Below are 22,894 nucleotides of genomic sequence, written 5' to 3' on the forward strand. Positions count from 1 at the left end.
CCCCCAGCTGTGTCCACTGAAGGCTTTACAAACCCTATAAGCAGAGGGAAAGGGTCAGGAGTTTCTAAGCCCTGATTAGATCATCTAAGGCAAACAATGTCAACTTGAGATTTTCTTTTTATGTACATACACATTGGTATAGCACACACATTAATGCAAAGCTATAAATGGCAAGAACTGTGTTTGTTGTGTTTTCCCCCCCCCCCAAACTCAGAAATTAAATCACTCAACAACAGCAGATGGCGTGTCTCCAAAATAAATGTGAGGGAGCAGTATGTATAAAATGTAATGACTGGGGATGTTTAAATTACAGCTGTCACATGGAGACGATGAGAAAAAACAAAACAAAAAAACCCTTATAACAGTAAATGTAAGGATGCTTTTGACACGTGTTTGTTAAATGCTTTCAGGGAATCTGAGGAAAGAAATTCAGAATCCCTGTTTGTCTACTACTGCTCAAATATTACTCAGTCAATACCATTCACTCTTTAAGGAATCGTCTACGATGTTCAGCTACAAAACTGAACCATACTGGCACTCAAACACCTGCTGGCAGTTCGGTATTTATCCATGCTTGTTGACTAGCAAATTAGAAAATTGGAGACTTAAGGGATTTGCATTGGGCAAGGGTGCTCATCAACCTAGTCTCGATCTGAAGGAGCCTTTCATTACTCTGAGAAAAAGAAAATACAAATTCCATCTACAAAATCTGAAACTACTGCCCTCCTTCATAGGTGACTTTTTAAATTCAACCGGCTTGTTTATGTTGAATAGGCCAACATAACATCAACATAAGTTGATTGTGTTTGTTTTCCCATTTCTGAAAATAATACAGTGATAATATTGGCCAAAATAATATAGAGGTAAATGAAATTTGCATCAAGGCCATTTACATGCCACTATGGTGGAAATTATATACACAATACAGCACACTTATGTTGAGTCTGTTTCCTCACCAAATCACAGGCGAAGATCTGCATACGACTTTTCTCTTCAAGCAAGTAAATATATTTTTAAAACAAACCCTGATCATGGACAATGGAGAGTTTGTATTCTCTCAGATAATCCTCACAGTAAATGCATTACGTACCTCTTTATGGAAAAAAAGAACTCAATGTTTTGAAAGATTTGCAACACAATAATTCAACCATGACATCAAAACAAAAGCCATACTCGTGTATGATTGTTATAGGTCTGGAGAAAACCAGTTTTTTCCAACACATGGGGGGGGGGGGGGATAATTAGGAAATGCTTTAGAGCTTGTAAGTTCTAAAAAAAATAAAAATGTAAAATTAATTAAATAAAAGTACAGGTAAAAACGTGTAAAAAGCCAAAGGAATTAGGACCACTGAACACATCTTTTCAGGTGTGACTGAGGCATGTGTGGCATGCTTCCTAAACATCACTCACTATGATCAGCGACAGAAACAGAAGGAAATCAATAACAGAGGGAAAGAGAGGGAAGCAACAATTTCTTATGGCACTGTGCACTAACTACTACACCATATAACACAAGACATGTATGTTACCGTATGCCCTGGAGCCAGGACCTACGTTTCGAACATTCAGTGACACAATCCTTTAACGCCCCGAGCCACTGCACGGTATATAGACATGCTGACCCATATATCGGACCAGAACCAGTGGCAACACACGCAAACTCTGACGCGCTCAGATGGATGTAACAGGAACCTGATCAATACTGTAATTCTCTTAAGACTTGGGGAGCGACACCTCAGCCCAGGCAGCCAGGGTCACACAGCTGATGACATCATTCTCAGCAACTTCCTCCCACAAAGATAACCAGACGTTAACACTGTTTGAGGGTGCAAAAACAACTAATACACTTTGGGGGATTTTGGGTAGGGTGTTTTGCCTTGGACTTGGCAAAAGGCCAATTTAACTTCTGTCCAAATGGCACGCTCTCATTGAATACCTCACAAACACACCAATCCATGTCAGAACACCCACGTTTATATACAGCAGCGGACATGGCAGACCCCCATCGCAAACTACTGTGGCAGAACCAACAGCAGCACTGGAGCGTAGACCCTTCCCTCTTCCTCTGCTGTGGAACGAAGACCATCACCCGGTATTTGGCACTTATTTGGGACTGGCCTGCGCCGTGGAGAAAGAAACTACGTATGAAACAATGATGCACATACTTTCTGAGTGAGGAGAAAACATCTTTCAGGACGTGGGGTAGAGACTGTCAGATCTGGCCTGAGGTCACTGCTAGGGACAATGGGATTTTAATGTTACTACTAAAATGAACGGCGATGGGACAATTGATGGATCCAGCGAGACTCACCAAACCTACTAAAAGAAATAATGAAACCAAAAGCAAAAAATAAAAAAACAGCAGGCGCATAGAAATAGTTTTTCCATATATATCTACAGATGTATATTCATATTTATATATATTTATATAACAAACTGTGCAAAAAATATGGTTATGGTCATTTTGCATCTAATATATATAGATTCATTTTATATATGCTGTATATGTGCAACTAGAACAATTAAAAAGCAAAAACATAAACACCATGATTCAGAATGGTGCATATGACTTTAGTACCCTTCCATTAGCTATAGGTTTACAAACTGAACACAGAAAACAAGACAGCAACTTGCCTTTGGCTTACCTAACGTACTCAAAGTCGTAAAATACGAGACAGAATCCAAAAAATTAAAATAATATTCAGAAAAATACAGTTTAAATTGAACTCAGAACTTCGTATCTGTTTAGCGGAAGGGGACGGTTCCTCCTCTGTTGTCAATGAGCCCCAGAGCAGGGTGCCTTTTTAAGGAAATGCTTTAGGAAGTAAGGTGTTTGATTTACCTCTCAAGACAGCACACACAATTTCTCGTGTGTTTAAAAAACATCTCTGGCACAACGGGACTGACAGACGGCCCTATAAAAGAGACGTCCTAACAAACTGCCACATGGAGAAGTGACGATGCAACATGAAAGCAGATTACCAAAAAGAAGAAAATAAAAAAATAAAGAGAAGAGAGCAAGAGAGAGAGAGAGAGAGAGAGAGAGAGAGAGAGAGAGAGAGAGAGAGAGAGAGAGAGAGAGAGAGAGAGAGCCACTAAAGAAGAAACGACACATGTGGGCACATGGGTGTTGGAACATATTCCAGAAGTAAGAAAATAAAGCAGATTTGCATTGGTGGACCCTGTGGCACAGGGGATCAAACTAGGAATGGGGGGTGGGGGTGTTACGGAGGGCAGGGGCAGCTTCAGGTTCAGACGGACAGGGAGACAAAGCTGTTGTACTGTTGGATGTTCCTCTTCAGTATATCTGAGCAGGGGCCGAGCACTCTCTCGAAACGCGGACGATCCAGCTTCACACACTTCAGCGGTCCACGGGAGACCACGGTGGCAGCGCGCGGGCGGTTCATCAACAGAGCGATTTCACCTGAGGAAAAAAAATGGTTTAATATGGTTCATGTTTGCGACTGTTAATATGGTTCAGGTGGTGCGACTGTTAGTACAGCACATTCCTATTGGTTTGTGTGTAAAATATCAAGGAATTCTGCTTTTCTTTTCAATGTAAATACAATACAATTACTGGATATCAGTGTTGAGTGTCAGCCAACAAGAGGATGAACACATCAAACACTCACCAAAGTAGTCGGAGGGCCCCAGTCTTCCGACCTCCACAAACTCCTCATTCTCTGACCGCCTCTGAAGCACAGCAGCTGTTCCCTGGGTACACATAAAGGAGCGAGGAACGTCACGCGTCACGTCATATTGTCTAATATGCACAGTACTAACCGTCTAAATCTATTGGGAGAACTCATGCAACACTTTTGCAGACCGTCATCAATTACAGCCCCCATTGACTTGGCTGCTGTGGTAGACATTGGAACAGTGGGGGGAGAGACATGCAGGGAGAGGAATAGAGGAGAAGAATGAGAGGAAGTGGGGGATGCAGAGTGAATGAGACAGTAAGAGAGAAATCAGACGAGAGAGTGGCCGCACCTCCAGGATAATGAAGAACTCGTCCCCAGGCTCTCCCTGCACAACAATCTTCTGTCCGTCCTCAAACTGCACTGTCTCCAGAGCATCGGCCACCGTAAGACGCTCCCACTTATCCAGAGACTCTGCAAGAGGAGAGACATACAGTACCATCAGTCACCACTAGATGGAGCTCATCATCACAACAATATATATATATATATATTTCGGGGGGAAGAAATGTAAAAAATATATCGGAAAATTGACGTTGATGAAATTGATGAACACTTGACTGTGTTATTAATGCAGTACAACTATGCATGCATTCATTGTCAATTAACACACTGCAATGAGCGTAATAGATCGATAGATCCCTTCACACAGAGAAATCTCCAATTGACTCAAAATCAAATAACTACAGAACATTTACCCACCAAGGATTGATACTTTGCTCAGGAACTCCTCATACATCTTCCTCTTCCTCAAAGTGCTGCCCTGTGAGAGGAAGGAACAAGATTTAAAACATAAAACATGGCCACTCATTCTCACTCACCGATAGAAGACCCAAAAAGTCAGGACACTGCAGATCTCGCACAGCCTATGTGGGGGCTGACCGTACATTACTGTGAAGTTCTGCTGCTAATCTCTGTGTCAACAGCCTTCAAAGCATTAAGAACCTTTGCAACAACTACTCAGCTATATTAATCTAATATACCCTTTTTTCAATCACAAACATTCTGTTATGGCTGCCCTACAATGAGGATTCCCATACTGTAAAGAACGTCCTGTGTACCATTCCTGATAACAATTACTCCTCATCAAACATCACCACATGCATCCTGCTGTGGTGTTCTCATGTAGCCGTTTTACTATGAATTTACTCCTGTAGTCGTGTTATTCCCCTATAGCTGTCCAACGATGAGCATTACCCTCCCCTATAGCTGTCCAACGATGAGCATTACCCTCCCCTATAGCCGCATTAGACAAAAGATTCCTCTGTGGCCGTCTTACCATGAGTATTCTCCTGTAGCTGTCTCTGTCGATGCCCCACAGTTTCGCGTTGGACTTGGCTCTGACTGTGGCCGCCCTGGGGGTGCCATAGATGAGCGCCAGCTCACCAAAACTGCCGCCCTCGCCAATGCTGGTGACCCACTCATTATTCACATACACCTGAAAACACACGCGCGCACACACTCATCATTTAAACTAAGTCAACGTAACTACTTATGTGTTTTAATGCAAAATACACAATTCATTGATGGTAATTTCAAATATGCACAGGAGTGGTGTCAGGTTCCTTATGCTACAGGTAAGGGATTTTCCACAGTGGCCAATCAACAGCCGAGCCTTAACATTACACAACATGACATGGGATACTACTACAACAACTATAACAACAGCACTGAACCAAAGCTGCAAACACAAAATCACCAACAAAGCAGCCTTTGTGTGCAACAAGTAGGCTTCGCTAGCAAGTGCTTATGCCTTATTGATGCAGGCTCTAAGCAACGCTAAAAGCCCAGTTGCCCAGGGAAAGAACCAAAGCATGAACACACAACATGTAGCATCTACAAACAAACATACTGACATAATATGGGAACATTGTTTTGCATATTCACTTGTGCTTTGATTTGTTTGTACTCACGTCCATTTCACCTTGATCAATAACATAGAAGTTATCCCCCTCATCACCTGTAAAGACAAGTTGTCTCTGTGAGTCCCAATTCAAATCTTTAGGACAAATCTGTCAAACGCATTGCTCAAACAGCAGTCTTGCACTCCCACCTTGTTGAATGACTGTTTCTCCAGCAATGTAGGTGACTGAGAACATGGCATCAAAAATGTCGCTGTGAAAAAAAAAAAAGAGAATTTCCTTGGTCAAAAAAAGAAACTGAAAGCCATTTATCCTAATGGTATTCATTATCAATCTCTGCCAGAGGTGTCTTTAAGAGAAGATAACATCCTCAAATAGGCCACAGCAGTCACCTTCTTTCATTGTCATCAAGGTGGGCAAAGAGCACATTCTTCTCAATGGCCTTAGCCAAGGCAGCCATCGTTTTGTAGTCTTTAGGGATAACCTACAAGAGGAGGTGCACAACACATTCATATCTATTAGCTTTGGAGAAAAGCGTCTACCAAATACCATAAACATAAATACAAACATATCTATTTGCTTTCAGACTCAAGACGGTAATAGCAGACAACATTAAGTGTCTCCACCAGATTGCTCATCCATTTAGGAAGCGTTACATTTTTGGAGCTGCAGCAAACTTTTCAAAAAGCTTTTCAAACTTTTAATTCCAATAAGGTAATTTTTCAGAGCCTGCAAGACTGCAACTCTATTTACACTCTTCCTGTAAAGTAAGTCTTTTAACCTATAATCCAATAAGGACAAAAGCTGATTAAAGGAAAAACCTGTCCAGACACTACTGTTAGAGCTGAACTTTGGGTCCTTAAGCTGACCCTCATGTCTTAAACAGTGGAGAAAGGATCTGTGTGGGCGTTGGTATTGGGCATTTAATTGTGTGAAACATAAATAGGCACCTATGTGTGAGAGAGAGAGAGAGAAGATAGGAGAGTTACCTCTCTGACGTGGGAGCGGTGTCCTCCTCGGTGTGTGTGTGTGTGTGTGTGTGTGTGTGTGTGTAAGTGAGAGAGAGGACAGGAGTTACCTTTCTGACGTAGGAGGTGGCGTCCTCCTCGGTGTGTGTGTGTGTGTGTGTGTGTGAGAGAGGACATGAGAGAGAGGACATGAAAGTTACCTTTCTGACGTAGGAGGCGGCATCCTCCTCGGTGTGTGTGTGTGTGTGTGTGTGTGTGTGAGAGAGGACATGAGAGAGAGGACATGAAAGTTACCTTTCTGACGTAAGAGGCGGCGTCCTTTTCGGTGTGTGTGTGTGTGTGGGAGAGAGAGAGGACATGAAAGTTACCTTTCTGACGTAGGAGGCGGCGTCCTCCTCGGTGTGTGTGTGTGTGTGTGTGTGTGTGTGTGTGTGTGTGTGTGTGTGTGTGTGTGTGTGTGTGAGAGGACATGAGAGAGGACATAAGTTACCTTTCTGACGTAGGAGGCGGCGTCCTCCTCGGTGTGTGTGTGTGTGTGTGTGTGTGAGAGGACATGAGAGAGGACATAAGTTACCTTTCTGACGTAGGAGGCGGTGTCCTCCTCGGTGTGTGTGTGTGTGTGTGTGTGTGTGTGTGAGAGAGGACATAAGTTACCTTTCTGACATAGGAGGCGGCGTCCTCCTCGGTGTGTGTGTGTGTGTGTGTGTGTGTGTGTGTGTGTGAGAGAGAGGACATGAGAGTTACCTTTCTGACGTAGGAGGAGGCGTCCTCCTCGGTGTGTGTGTGTGTGAGAGAGAGAGGACATGAAAGTTACCTTTCTGACGTAGGAGGCGGCGTCCTCTTCGGTGTGTGTGTGTGTGTGTGTGTGAGTGAGAGAGAGAGGACAGGAGTTACCTTTCTGATGTAGGAGGCGGCGTCCTCCTCGGTGTGTGTGTGTGAGAGAGAGAGGACAGGAGTTACCTTTCTGACGTAGGAGGCGGCGTCCTCCTCGGTGTGTGTGTGTGTGTGTGTGTGTGTGTGTGTGTGTGTGTGTGTGTGAGAGAGAGAGGACATGAGAGTTACCTTTCTGACGTAGGAGGCGGCGTCCTCCTCGGTGTAGACCTCTGCGCTGATGGCTCCACGCCGCCGCCGGCCCTTGACCACGGGGTTCATCGGAGGAGAGATCTCATCCTCGCGGGAGTCCGACCGTGAGCTGGACTTCTGCTGACTCAGCTGCTGTTTCACCTCCTCCTGGAGTGGCAACAACAGAGAGAGAAAGATAGACATGCACAGAGAGAAAAGAGAAAGTTGCAGAGAGAAAGAAATTAAGTGGAAGAAAGATGGAGAGAAAGAGGACAGAGGCAGACAGAAGGTGAACCAGCTGAAAGAAGCGAATTATCCTTCTGTTATTACCATCAATCTTCTGACTATGTTGTTCCATTCCATCTGCTAGCTAGATATCCATTACCATCTTGACATGACAATCCTATAATATGCAAACAGTACCTAACATAGAAACAAAGAAAGTAACCAAGAATATCCCACCACTCTAAACATATCTACAAGGGGGGACACACACACACACACACACACACAATGTAATATGCTGCTGGTCCACTGCCTTATGGTTGGATTCATATCTTCATATCTCATTTAGTCGTGTTGTCTGTATTTTTTTGCAAAAAATTATGTTGGCTGACAGACAAACCAAACAGCGCCACTCTCCATGACATATCTTAAAGAGCTATTGCAGATTGTATGTAACGCTTCCAAACGTAATAGCTAACAGCCATCTATCTATCCATCCATCCATCCATCCATCCATCCATATGTACTTATCATACATCCAAGCTTCACACAGAAGACCTAAATTCTACAGAATTCACACACACAAGGCGACATGAACGGACCTTTTCTAGCCGCTCGAAGTACTCTTTGAGAAAAGCCATTGGCCTGTCGGGCCTGGAGGTGCACAGCTGCACGATGCAGTCCTTCAGCAGCTGCTGGATGTTGTGCTTCTGCACGTAGAGCTCACACTCACGTAGGCTCCTCTCCTCCTCGCTGCTCGAACTGCCGGACGCCATCCCGATCTCTTGATCTAAAGGGGGTGGGGAGCACAGACATATTAAAGGCGCTCTAAGCGATGTTGGGTAAGGTCACTTCTGTTGACGTTCAAACAAAACAGAGAGCTAGCTAGCTCGCTACTCCCTCCCCCTCCCTCCCTCCCGTTCAATTGAAACTGTCCTAAACACGCATCTCGTCGGTTATTGGCTGGAACAGTTTGTTATGTTTTTATGGTCCAAGTTGTTTGAGTTGCCGTTTTGTATTCAGGGCACAGGCAGCTAGCGGACGGTGAGGTGATGTTTGCTGTATGTGACAAAAAATGTTTAGCTTAGAAACTGCATAACATTGCTTACAGCACCTTTAAGGCAAGTGGACAGTGAAAGACTTAACCATCCAGCTTAAAAATACAGAAAATAAGGAAAATGTTAAAATAACAATTCACTTAAAAACACATGATCAAAACATTTAAGTGTGTATGCAATACAGTTATCTATGCTAAACTAGAAAAGCATTATAAACTAGGCTATTTGCCATCCACCAAGAGGAGTGATGACGCTTCGGTTAGGTCATAGTTCTTAGCAGATCCCGTTGTCCAAAGTGAACTGACACCAATGACATCAATAAACATTTCAATAACATTACAATTAACTGTTTAAAATAAGGTCATATAGCCTAAATAAAAATGCCAATATTAGTAATAGAATTTAATGGAATAATATCAATAACCACAAACATTATGAAGATAGCAAGGTGCAAGATAGCAGATCCAGTAAGCGTCCTATAGGCCAGAGTGGTGGAGTGCCGTGAAGGCTGAGCAGGTGTGCCACAAGGAAAAAATCCATGATGATTCATTAACAATTTGCTCGAAAATTCCTAGGCTTTTGTAATCACATTTCATGAAACTGTTTCTGAACCAAACTGTTTTCAATCTGGATAACGTTTCACAGATTGAATTCAATTCATCCATCTTTCTTAATCAAATAATGTTTGTCAAGGAATGTTACATTTGCATGCAACTAACAGCCAATCACACCTCAAACACATCAGAAGTAGCAAAAAGTTGTCCGATGTATAGCATGTTGTATAGCCGAAAGGCATTGACAAAAACTGTATTACTTAAACTCAAAGCGGGGACAGACAAACAGTAGACTGCAATAATGCTTGAGCTACGGGTTCACAAATAGCCTCCCGACATTATGCGTTATGAGGTTTTGTTTTGTTTTTCAGCGGGGAGCAACAAACTTATGTTGTGGCATTTGTATGCTAAATATCATGGTTTGCCATGACATTCTCTAATTGTAAACAGTGTGCCGTGAGAGTAAACCGTTTGGGAACACTGGTGTGGCATATTATGTTAGAGTAGATAAGGTCTGATTTTCCGAATATTGTATAGGATAAACCAACCTATGACTTGCTTTGTGCTTTGAGGCTACATGCTCAGAGAAATAGCCAATCATCAAAAGTGATCATCAGGTGGGAAGACCAGTAAAGCTGAGTAACATCTGCATAAAAGTGATAGGCAAATCTGTGGGAACGAATGATCTGACACCTGTGGTTGTGAGACTTCGATACCTGTCCTTGCCAAGACACACTGAATGAACGTCCTTTTAGGATAGGATGCAACAAGAGCTTTCCCAGAAATTCCGAGCTCAGATAATGTAGAGAGGGTGTTGTGGTTCACCATCTCAATGACTGCAGATAAGTCAAGTACAATTAAATCTGATGACTGAGCAGAGGTCTAGTAAGTTGCTCTGAGATTGGAAAAGTGCAAAAGTTGCTTGAATACCCTCTTTTCTCAAGAACCATCAAGGTCTAATCCTAAAATACTGTACAACATACAACAATAATGGTACTGTTGGTCATACCATTTGGGATGACAGACCTGTTACCCTGGTTTTACTTTTAAATGTTGTGATAGCTGTGGAGGCAGGTAACAACTCATTGTGAGGACAATTGGGAAGTAAAATGGGTGAAAGGTGATTGTTTTGATTGTAAATTTGCAACGCAACAGCTGAGGGTAGACAGGCATTTCAAAGACATGGCCGAATTCTAGCAATATTACCTAACATAATAGATAAATAGGAAACCTAAATCAAGCTGCAAGGATAATCCACTTAACCCAACTTGCAAGACATAAACTAGCAGTCACATGGAGGCAGGTGGAGTGCTGTAGTGTGAGTCCTCATGCTGTCCCGTTATTTTTCCATTACTGAACACCACGTGATATAGCTCAGAGGGAAGATGATGACAGCGAAACAGTGATGAAAATGATAGCAAAAGACCAAACTTGCTTTGATAGTCGGGCTGACAAAGAGGCCATTGTCCATTAAAGTTAAATGTTTTCAAGACACCCACTTATCAGTTTAGGAAATGCAAAATCTCTAGATAAACAACGAAATATAAGCTTAACACCGACTGAGCACTGAGGCTTCAGGTCAACACTTGAGTGCCATTGACAAAGTAAATTACTGTTTCACGCCTGCACTGACAGGTAACGCTAACTTTAGGTTATGTTTTATCTAATGTTAAGGTAATCTATCCAGTTAACTGACCTTAACTTACTTGCCAACCCACGAAGCTGTGCAACTGTACAAGGAAAATATGTGCTTTAGACGGTATATTCACACATATAACAGTCCATCCCATCTAATACATTTTGCAACTGAATCCAACATCAGATCTACATTAGAGCCACTCGCACGTATGCAAGCACGCTGTTCCTGTGAAGAAAGCATGAAAGCTTCCTCCGTAACCGTAACGTTAACTATTACATGTTGTGTGACTGCAAGCACTGTTAAGAGCACACGGCACGAATACAGCATCAAACTCATCAAAAGAGAATGCTATCGAATTATGGGGTTAACTTAAGATTTTCCCATAAAACATTGTTGAAATGCAAAATACCCTACCTTTTCCGCTAGTTTGGTTAACGTTATAATTTGGGCCACAGGACTTCTCATAACGCCATCTTAGGAGACTTGCTAGCTGCTAACATCATAGCACTGCTAACTCACATTATCATAACAACCCAGAAGCACGAACGACATATTTCATTACAGAATGTGTCCCTCGCTTCTGAAAAAAAGAATATATCGATGAAAACAATGTTGTGCAACTCTTACCTGAAATATATTTTCAAGAAGAAACGTTCTTTCGTCACTGTCACGAACAATTTGTTAGCTAACGTCTCTTTTCTCAGTCCTTGGACGGATGCCCCACCGGAAAAGGTTATGGCCAATCACAAACACTCATTGACGTCAATGCGCCTCGATCTGACGAATCTGTAACCCCTAACTACCTTAAAGGTACAGTGTTGTTTTTGTCTAACTTCACAGAGAGAACATGAGAAGTGCTATGATGTTCCTGCTGGTAAATTATTTCATCAACACGGTATATAAAGCTGGATAAAGTCACATGTAATTAAACACGAGAGTGAATTCTACCAGTTGATATAAAACATAGGCGATAATACCTGGTTTTACAGCTAGTGAAGGACCATAATGGTCTACTGCAACCTTAGACATTGGATTGCATGTGAGGGTGTGGGCACAACCAGATTTAATCTCTGTAGACAGTACATACTCTGTGAAGCTGCATTGCATTGTGGTGAGAAAACAAAAAGACAGAGAGAGGCAAGTGTATGTGTGTGTGTGTGTGTGTGTGTGTGTGTGTGTGTGTGTGATATAATAAGAACAGTTAAAGTGTTGATGATTGCTGATTAACAATGTTCAAGTCCTAGTCTAAGCTGTTTATGCTGCATGCCATGGCTTTTGGTGTAGCCTAGCTTACTGACTGCACTTTAGCAGCAAATATAGACACACCCTCCTTCTAATTCTCAGTCTTTCCCTCCCACCTTTTTTGCCTCTTTCTCTCTCCCTCTTCCAGGCAGAGCTTCATTCGTGTAGACTGACCAGAGTCCACGAACACAGCCTGCCTTCAGCTCTCTTACACCAAAGGGAAAGACACACTCCCTACCATTCTGTCACTGGCACAGGTAAGAGGTGATGCTATGTCTCTGTTTAGCCTAAACTTTGCTCTGTGCTCTTTCATATGATTCATTATTCCTGTCCTCTCACAGTCAAACATCTACATGCTTGTGCTGCTGTGTTGTCAAAGTTTTATGAGTGTATCATGTGTCAAGAAGGCACCCTCATTACAGAGCGCAATTTCGTTAAATGACTGGGGTTATTTAAGATGAAAAGGACTGATACTTATTTGCACCTTAATTTCTGATAAGGAAAGACTTTGGAGGGGCAACGCCTCAGCGTTGTGCCACTGAAAATCTTACCATGGCTAATGTAAATATTGTGAAACAGCTTGGTTTGAAAGGGATTACTGAGAATACACACCTAAGTATTCAAATAGTGTGAATTGTAGTCTTGCTGATAGTGGTGGCCACTGGCCAGTATATTAGCAATGAGCTTTCCTTAGATATTTTCAGTATCAGTTGAATGAGATGTGTAAGGTGGTGTGCTTAAAGAGAGAGTCTGATATCTGCCTTGCTTGGCTTCAATAGTCTGTGTCATACATTTCTTCTGTAGGAGTCATACCATCAGTACAATAAGGCATTCCAGTTCTCTTGCACATTCCAGCCTCTCCTCGTTGAGACATGTCCCTCTACAACTTTGGGTTGGAGCCCCTGTCCTGTCATGCCTGGAACAAAGACAGAACGCGTAAGTCTCCAAACTCATCAGTTTGCATTACCGAGCTGATTACCTTCTCTCTCCTCATGTTACAGCCTGCAGATGCCATTTCTGCAGGAGATTTTCAGCCACTAATACATCGTCTGGAAGGAGAATACAATGTGATTATCTGTAGAGAGTCCAGGGAGGTTGCTCCTTCCATTTTCTGAGTGCCAGTCTTCAGTCAAACTTGGTTGAGAGGGTATAAATGCACATAAGAAAGATGCATTGGCCCAGATATTGTAATGATTGTATGTACGGTATGTATAACATGTCCTTAGATGTGCTCAAAAATCCTCAGGCATTTCAGTCATCTGGACAGTAGGTTACTTGGCATTTCCGACACTCATAAAGGGGTTGTTTAATGTAAATAATTGGTTTGTGGTAGCCATTTTTTACAGGAAATATTACTCTTGTGGCTTTCCCTTCACTACTGGTGAGGGAAAACGCCTGCCATCTCTTTAATGCCTGACTTAGGCATTATACTGCGGATGTTAATGATTTCTGATTGAGCATTCTTATCATTCTCTGTCAGATAACTTGCATATCTTTCTTGTTCTACTGCTAAAGATCCCTCTCATTGATACAACATTTGCCCTCCCTTTTTCAGAAATTGCTGTCAGTCCCAACAGCAATGTGGTACACATTTACCAGAAGAAGGGTAAGGAGTGGACCAAGATCCATGAGCTGACTGAACACAGTGGGCGTATCACAGGTAATCTCCACAAGCAGGAAGCAGCCACTAGCATTAGTCATTAGCCCACTAACACCTTGTGACACGCTGAATAAACACAGGCTGCTCCATGTCTGATGCCTGAACGGAAACATTTGCACAAAGAAACACAAACATTTCAGTTAGTCTGAAAGTGCTCACATGGTTTATTTCAGAGGTCTTGATGTGATGAAATGAAGATGCTCAAAACACATGCTACTTATGTTAAACATGTATACATACACATTTACAGTACATTATGATGTAAATCAACAAAGCCTCCTGTAAAGTACTTGCAAGATTCTTCAAAATTCAATAATCAAGCTAATATCTTATCTGTCTATTGATTTCATATTAACTCTAGTAAAGTAATGCATCTTACTGGCATGACGATGCTGACTGCTATTTTTCAGGTATTGACTGGGCTCCGGAGTCCAACCGCATTGTGACATGTGCTTCGGACAGGAACGCCTATGTGTGGTCCCTGAAAGATGGGGCCTGGAAGCCCACTCTGGTGCTGGTCCGAATCAACCGGGCGGCCACATGCGTCAAGTGGTCTCCCCTGGAGAACAAGTTTGCCCTAGGGAGCGGGGCCAAGCTTATCTCTGTTTGTTACTTTGAAAAAGAGAATGACTGGTAAGGGGAGGACCTGTTAAGTCACCCACAACTTGAACACAGCCTTTAATTAGCCTGCAAAGTCATAGAATGACTCCCACTCTCTCGCACAGCACACACACACAGCCACTTGCATTAATGAATAAAAATGTGAATGTCCAAGTAGAACTCCACTATACACGTAATGTAGTGTAGGTCATGTAGGTCTAATATAACCAATCCATCTCATCCCAGTCTCTCCATTCTCCTATGATAACACAGGTGGCTCAGCAAGCACATTAAGAAACCCATTAGTTCCACGGTCCTCAGTATTGACTGGCATCCCAACAACATCTTGCTGGCTGCAGGCTCAGCTGACCTCCACTGCAGGTTGGCTTTCTGCTGCTATTTTGTTCCATCTCTGCCATTCAAACGGCACCACTTGTGTCTGACTTATCTCACTATTGTAGCATGTTATGACATGTTAATGTGTTCATCCACAGTTGTTTACATGTGCCAATGCATTTTTTGTAATTTCATATAGGCCTAGGCTACTGTTGCATTCTACAACTACGATAACATATTTTTGGATCAAGCATTATGAATTCTTACTTTTTTAAATAACATACAATGATACACTATAAATGATTAGCTGTCAAATTATCTTGTTACTTCAAGCTCAGAGTAGGTCTAGCCTAGTGCCAAGTGCTTTAGGTGCATACGTTTATTGCACATCTGTCATATGTGAATATGCTTTTATATCTTTTATCTATCAGTGTACAGACTTTGAGATCAATTGCACAGTTGAACTTGAGTTGAGAGAGGGACGTGAGTTGAGAAAATCAATTTTCTCCAAACATTATCTGTGTGACTGTGTACTGAAGTTCTGTGAATCATCTGTGTGACTCTGCACTGAAATTTGAGTGTTGTCCCTCACTTATCTGTAAATATACTGTTCACATACTGTAAGTGGTTTTGGATATAAGTGTCTATCAAATGAGTAAATGCAAATGTAATGTAAATGATTCTCCATCTAACATTTGCAGCTATTACCTGCTACAACAGCCGCAATGTGTCATGACAAAACTCTCCTTCTTTCTTCCTCTCTCTCTCTCTCACTTACTATCTCCTCCCCCCCTCTGCTGTGACAGGGTGTTCTCAGCCTACATCAAAGACATTGAGGACAAGCCTGGACCCACCCCGTGGGGCGCGAAGATGCCCTTTGGGGAGGTGCTGTTGCAGCATAAGGACTGTGGAGGCTGGGTGCACAGCGTCTGCTTCTCCCCCTCAGGAGACAGCCTGGCCTGGGTTAGCCACAACAGCAGCATTAGCGTGGCCGATGCCCCACAAGGAAAAGAGTGAGCGTTATTATGTCCTCCATCTGACTGACCCGGGCTGTAGGAAGGGGGTAGACAGGAAGGAGTTTTTCTCTCAATTGTTTTATTGTCGTGATACAAAAAATGGTGTTCATAATCCTACTTACCTAATTAAAACCTACAATAAGTGTTTACCAATTGAAGGAGTTAACTTTAGGTGAATTTGAGTACAGGGGAAGCCAACATTGTGTTGGTACAGCTTTTTCCTCAGTCGTTGAAATGCGGGGGTCGAAGTCGATGAAACTTCAATCATTCAATCACTGAATGATTGAAGTTTCATCGACTTCTTATCTCTCCGCACTCAACATTAACTTAGTCTCTGGGGATTTGGAAAACAGTGTACAATAAATGGTCATTGAGAAAACATACAGTGTCTCTTCAGAGTAAAACAAAATGTTGTAGGCCTACTACCATCATGATTGAAATTAATAAATGATACTGTTTTTATTGCAGGGTCACACACTTGACTACTGATCACCTACCTCTGCTGAGTGTTCTGTATGTGAATGAGACTGAGATTGTGGCCGCGGTAAGGATGAAACACCTCAAGACTCTGATGTAGCTGTAAAATATGCTATCAGTCAGACCTGCCAGCCATACTTATCAGCAAGTCTAAAATAAATACACAGAATAGTGCCTCTACAGGCAAGTCAGGGACATTGTGTGTACTGTCAGAACATCTACCGTATTTTCCGGACTATAACAGCGAAACTACACCAGGCGCGTAACTGAAGCATTCCGTTCGTGTTGCGTCTGCTGCAACAATTAGCTTCCATTATAATCAATGGAAGCAAAGATCCTCTTTAACCCTCTCTGATGGAAGTAGCTACACCAGACAGTGGGGCATACGTTCGAAAAAAATAGACCATTCATCTAAAATGGATTTTACGCGTCGCGAACGGAACGCTTCAGTTACGTGCCTGGTGTAGCTCATACCTAAGTCACACCTTTTTTCATAGTTTGGCTGGCCCTGTGACTTATAGTCAGGTGCGACTTATATATGAAAAAATATATAATTGAACATGTTTTTAAATGTTAATTCATATTAACTGACATGAACCCTACATGAAACATTACTGTCTATCCGCGAGAGAGCGCTCTCAAGTTCTGTGCACTTTCAGTCAGAGATTAGTGGTTGCACTATGCCTGAAACACACGTGCATACCTAAATCCTCAAATTATGGCCAGGATCTGTTTGGGGCTCAGATTCGGACAAATAAAGGCCAGTAATTATTTTGTTTCAATTTAACTCATAAAAGAGCTCTTCTTAATATTTTATATTGTTGGTTGGTTTAATATTGTTGCCAATGAAAAGTCATTGTCTTACACCATGAGTCTCCAACACGTTGCTCTCAAGCTACCAGTTGCATGCCGCACCCTTCTGAGCTTGCCAGAGGCTGAAGCAGTTCTACATTTAAACACAATTGTTGCTGCCAGGCATCAGCCTACGAATTTTATAAAAAAGTAAATCATGCATAATTAAAAAAAAAAAACTAAATTTAGGCTGAATAAGGTTTCCATTTCAGCACAACACACATTCCATGAATAAATGAAAGCGGATAAACACTAACCTGACTCCGCCAGATGGATTTGCTCCGCATATCCATCTGGGAACTTTTCATTGAAGACCTTTTGGGAAGAGGCGGAAATACTGGTTAGCTGATTGGATAAACCATCTGTCTATGGTTATCTACGGGCCAAATCAACCAATTAGATGAATAAAGTGTTCTTCTAATGCCTTCGTTTAACATACAATTAAGTTAGCCAACGTAACTAACGTTAAGATGTTTTAACTTACCATTTGTATGTGACATGAACCATCAATGATAATTCCCATCAAGTTTTCACGGTAGGCCCTACACTTCTGAAGAAAGTATATTCCTCCATTATGAACTGGAATCGGCCGTGGAGGATGTCTGTGTCGTTCATTCCTCCCAGCTGCATGGCTGAGACTCATAGCTTCACAGCTTACCCAGGAATACTTTCTAATTTGAATAAAACTTGCGCGATAACTATGCTCATCTCATCTGTGGATGCCGTCATGTTGTTCGTTGCGTCACACCTCAAAGCCAACGCTGATTGGACGTTCGTTTGGTGAACTGCTCCAAATTCTTTTGTTGCCAGACTGATCTGCGAGTGAAACCTTGAAAGCTCGCGAGATCAGGATGTTCTCACGAGGCTAGATGAACACCCTTTCATACATGAAACTTAGGCTAATAGTGAACCATCAAATACCCCACAGATTTCAGTGGTCATCAGTCCTGATATTTAGCAATATAATCAAACAGTAAGCCATGCCCCAAATAAAGGTGCTGTGCTTTGCGCAGCCTAAATAAAAAGACCCCAGCGATAATTTTACTATAGTCTGTCTCCTAAACATTCCCACCCATTATCTAGACATGCATGAAAACATTTGAAAACAAAACTCACTGCCATGTAGGCTAATATTTGATCGCTGTTTTGCTACTAATTATCTTTCACGTAGGCGCACTAAGTGAAAGTAGGCCTACTATGCTCGTGTCTGTATCTGTCTGTTCACGTCCGCAATCGATTATAACGTTCATCAAATGGAGAACACATCCATGTTCTCTTGCTTATAGGCTGTCATGCTTCTGTGTTTACAAAATTCCTGACGGCTCCTGATCGCTAAACATTTGTTTTCCTTTCCTGTCCATAGCGGTTGATGTAGAAGCACCTCCTAGGCTATAATTTGACTTCAGCATTAGAGAGTGTTCAATTGAAGTCAGAGTTGGTCCGTCCAGTCAATAGTCCCGCATTCAGGCCGCTCCATTTTGGATTAACATTATCAGACAGCACTGTAACATGTGTGGGAATTTCTCTCATTATGATGGAGACTTTTATTATTATGCTCAATACTTAATAACTTATGCGCAATACCCGCAATCCTGCGCTGAAATTTAGGCCCTGGTTTTAAATGCGCATATTTTTTTCTCTCGCTCTCTCGGAGGTGGCCAGCCGAGCAATTGTTCTGCTGCCAGCTTGTGCCAATATATCGTCCAAAATGCTTGATTGTATTGCATTCTCCACATTTTTAGCTAAATCTTCATATACCACATCAGCATTTTTGTTCAGTGAATCTTTTGTAAATTGCTTCACAATTAGCGTGGGCACTCATCAGCAGCCTTCGGCTTGCCTCTTGCTACTATTCACTCCTTCGTCTTCATTAACATTCCCTGTAGAATTCTCAATATTTTTGGCCTCTATGTGTCCAATTACATCTGTCTGTTCTTGGTCTTGGATTTTGTGAAATAAATTTCTAAATATCACCTGCTTGCTGCAGCTTTGGTCTGCATGTCCTATTAAAACCGGTCTGTTTTTAAAACGCATCTTTTTCTCTCTCGTGGGCATTTAATCTGCTGCCGGCTTGTCACTCCACATCGCCCAAAATGCTTGATTGCATTGCATTCTCCACATTTTTAGCTAAATTGCCATGTACCACATCAACATTTTTGTTCAGTGAATCTTTTGTAAATTGCTTTACAATTACTGTCGGGCCTATAGGCCGATCACCTGGGTTGTGCATTGGTCACATCCTTTTAAAACCGTCTTTTTCTCTCTCCTGAACATTTAATCTGCTGCCAGCTTGTGACTCCACATTGCCCAAAATTTCTTTCAGTGAATCTTTTGCTTTACAATTAGGCCTATCTGGCCCTCTTCTTGTCTACCTTCACTCCTTCTTCGTCTTCATTAACATTAATCTTTTTGGCCTCAATAGTCCAGTTACATAGTCTCTGTGTTTGGATTTTGTGAAATTAATTTCTAAATAAATGCAACTTATAGTCCAGGGCAGTGGGCCCCAAACTACGGCCGCCACCTCATTTTGGGTGGCCCCCCAAAACATGTCCGCGGTATATAGCATCTGGCCCGCATGGGAGTACGACATCGTCAAACTATAACTTCCGTAATTTCCCCCATTCATTCTCTTAACAGTGTCTTAACAGTACACATGTAATACTCTTTTTGTCCACTGGTGGTTGTTTTGGCGCTGTTTTGCGCTTGCCATCGAAAACGGAATGAAACGTAGGCCTACCTGCAAACAATGCAAGAGGCTGACTGCATTAGTGCTCAAAGTATTCTAGAAGTGTATCAATTAATTTTTAATAACTAACCAATTTTTAATAACTAACCAACTTTCTGGGATAATTATTTCTATTTTTTATTCACTCATTCAAATGTTCATACAAATTCACAAGTTCTCATCAGGTGAGTGAAAGTGGTCATTTCAGATGTTTTTGCCTGCACTTCATAAAACTCTCATAGTTTGAGAACTTCAAATTATTTGTAGGATATTGCTTGTTCACAACTTGAGCTGTGTATGCAAATACACAGAGTTCAGAGTTCACACATTTTGGATAAAATACACTTTTGGGACTGTTAAAGTCTTTTTATTAGTATTATTTCATTTGAGCTACATTTTATACTGATATGGCATGATGGCAATATAAACACAGCTAATAATGGTATTAAATTGCAGTAGCCTATTATTAAATGTAATGGAATATTCAACTAAGGTAGACTGCTGTTGTTCACAGCACTAAGCTATTTATGTTTACTTATATACTCCGAATCTCTGGCCCTCTCTTAGAGCCAGGCATAGTGAGCTGGCTCTCGGAAGAAAAAGTTTGGGGACCACTGGTCCAGGGGGTCGTTTCTAGAAAAGTTAGCAACGACGTCACCTCATCTGCCAGGTATTTGACCTACCAGGTTGACACTTCAGCGTGAAAAATACTCAATAATACTCACAGCATACCTGAAGCCGGGGAAATGTGCCTGGGATGGCTTCTGAAGTAGCATCGTAAATGAGAGAAATTTTAGAAAATTCCACAGACAGGGGGTGCTCTTGAACCCTCTCACCGTCTCTGAAAGCATAACTAGTCGATCAGTGGCTCAACAGGTAGATCTATAGATAAAACTCATTTTTCAGGCATCTGACCGACCGGGTGGACACTTCAGCGTGAGAAATCGGGGGGGGTAGCGTGTGAAACTAATCAAATGTGTGCGTCTCACGGCCAATGCGTGAGAGTTGGCAGCTCTGCATAGAGACTGATGGGGGAAAACCCACCAAATGAGAAATGATACATCACAAGAATAACACATTTGTTCTCCTTGTCCTCTCAGGGTCATGACTGTTGCCCTTACCAGTTCTCCTACAAGGGACCAGGGGCGCTGGAGTTTGTAAAGAAGCTGGACATCCCAAAGCAGACCTCCAAGAGCAGCGTGTCAGCCATGCAGCACTTCCGCAACCTGGACAAGAGAGCAACGACTGAGGAGGATGACAGCGAACTGGGAACCTTGCACCAGAACAGTATCACGTAAGCGCTACGTCTTTACAAGGCATTTTTTGCTTTAAGTACCTTTTTTCTGAAGTGGTAAAGGACTATAATATACTGTAATTTTGTGAAATGGTTGCATTTAATGAAATGTCAAGCACCACATACAAGATACACATTAGTTACAGATACATTACACTTGAGAATCTTTTTGAGTTGACTTTGACTTTTGACTTGTTTTGTAGGCAGCTTCGTATTGTTGAGGGAGAGAAGTCTAAAGTGAATAAATTGAGTAGTGTTGGCCTGGATGGAGCCATGGTACTCTGGACTTTCAAGGTATTGCTTTTGTTTTGATTTTAAAATATTTCAACACTTGTCCATGCCTTCCTCCTTATCTCACAACTTCGACTTTGGCTGTCTGAGCTAAATATATCTTGTCAAGTTGAAAAGTGTTGGAAGTGTTTGCCTATAGCAGTGGGGGTTGAGACCTGCTGACCGCCACAAGCACACACAATCCTCCAACTTGGACGCCTTGTGGAAAGAAGCAAGAACTGAAATGTCAGTTAATTAATTGTACTGCATCTGACCCTGTCCCTACTTTTGTCTCCACAGCACTGAATGAATGAACTCTGCATTGGTGATGATGTCATTTCACTGCTCCAAGTCTCCCTCTTTTCTGTGTTGAGCAACCCAAGAAATTGCTTAAAATGAGGGAACTGCTTATATTGGTGTTAGTTAGATGTCATTCATTTTTGTACCTTTTTTCATAAATGCAGACTGTTATAAACAATAAACTGGCTACACACCACCTGTATGAGAACAGCTCTGTCATTTCATATAGGCCTACCGTTACAGTCTACACTTGCTCTAACATATTTTTAGATCAGCCATTATGAATACTTCATTTTGAAATAACATACAAAGATACATGCTAAAAATGATTTGGTGACAGTCAGGTTATCTTGTTGCTTTGGTTGAGTGAAATTAAGTATTCCAAGTACGTTGAGTATTCCAAGTACGTCGTTTAGTGACAAACCTGGGTAAATTAACTCAGAGTAAGTGGTAAACCTCCTAATAGAAGAGCTGTATGGCTTCATTCTCCTCACAAAAGGTTTCCCACTTACTCTGATTTAAACCCAGGTTTGTCACTAAACCACGTACTTGGAACACCCCCCCTGGTCTATAGTGTTAAGTATAGGCCTACATCTAAACACCATCAAAAGAAAATTAGCCTACTTAAATGGGTTAAGTTAAGCAAATCCTTTTAAAAAGTGTATGTTACAGGTCAAATATGATATTACAAATTTGTGTTGATGGTGAATGGTCTCAAAAGAGCGGTGGACAAGCCAACGTATTTACATGACATATGTAAGCATAGGCCTATATATAATTCATGTCTGCTATCATATATTATTCAACACCTGCAGTAGAAGATTTCAATGGACCACATGCATTCATTCCACAGAGGAGCCTCACACAGTGCACAACATTGTCAGTAGGCTATCAACTGACATTGAAATGTTAAAAAACAACACACACCGCATTCCTTTGGAGATATAAGTAGGCTAGTCTTATTTATCTATCAATCCATCTATCTATCTATCTATCTATCAATCAATCTGTCTGTCTGTCTGTCCTTTTATAATAGGAGGTAGACGAAAGAGTGCT

The 22,894-nt window shown here is 41.9% G+C and overlaps 2 protein-coding genes across 3 annotated transcripts; one reads left to right on the forward strand and one right to left on the reverse strand.

Moving 5' to 3' along the window:
* Positions 1-3,044: 3,044 nt before the first annotated feature.
* Positions 3,045-11,817, reverse strand: prkar1aa (protein kinase, cAMP-dependent, regulatory, type I, alpha (tissue specific extinguisher 1) a). 2 transcript variants are annotated; one of them, XM_042086015.1, is made up of 13 exons: positions 11,694-11,817; positions 8,418-8,605; positions 7,489-7,758; positions 7,183-7,342; positions 6,897-7,102; positions 5,953-6,044; positions 5,752-5,813; positions 5,612-5,658; positions 4,978-5,136; positions 4,401-4,461; positions 3,991-4,112; positions 3,633-3,714; positions 3,045-3,424 (listed from the first exon to the last, which is right to left on the reverse strand). In XM_042086015.1, the coding sequence occupies exons 2-13, from the start codon at positions 8,589-8,591 to the stop codon at positions 3,252-3,254; spliced, it is 1,608 nt and encodes a 535-aa protein (XP_041941949.1). In that variant the 5' UTR covers positions 8,592-8,605; positions 11,694-11,817; the 3' UTR covers positions 3,045-3,251. The 2 variants fall into 2 exon arrangements, with proteins under 2 accessions (XP_041941949.1, XP_041941951.1); XM_042086017.1 differs by lacking the exons at positions 6,897-7,102; positions 7,183-7,342 and having other exon boundaries at positions 7,591-7,758; positions 11,694-11,816.
* A 104-nt stretch (positions 11,818-11,921) lies between these two features.
* zgc:86896 (uncharacterized protein LOC415190 homolog) lies at positions 11,922-22,034 on the forward strand. The gene is made up of 11 exons (XM_042086031.1): positions 11,922-11,940; positions 12,457-12,565; positions 13,113-13,244; positions 13,864-13,968; positions 14,379-14,601; positions 14,842-14,949; positions 15,711-15,917; positions 16,389-16,464; positions 21,075-21,268; positions 21,472-21,562; positions 21,839-22,034. Exons 3-11 carry the CDS (start codon positions 13,181-13,183, stop codon positions 21,842-21,844), a joined length of 1,074 nt encoding a protein of 357 aa, XP_041941965.1. The 5' UTR covers positions 11,922-11,940; positions 12,457-12,565; positions 13,113-13,180; the 3' UTR covers positions 21,845-22,034.
* Positions 22,035-22,894: the final 860 nt, after the last annotated feature.

Source organism: Alosa sapidissima, chromosome 3 (assembly GCF_018492685.1).
Source record: "Alosa sapidissima isolate fAloSap1 chromosome 3, fAloSap1.pri, whole genome shotgun sequence".
Taxonomy (NCBI): Eukaryota; Metazoa; Chordata; class Actinopteri; order Clupeiformes; family Clupeidae; genus Alosa; species Alosa sapidissima.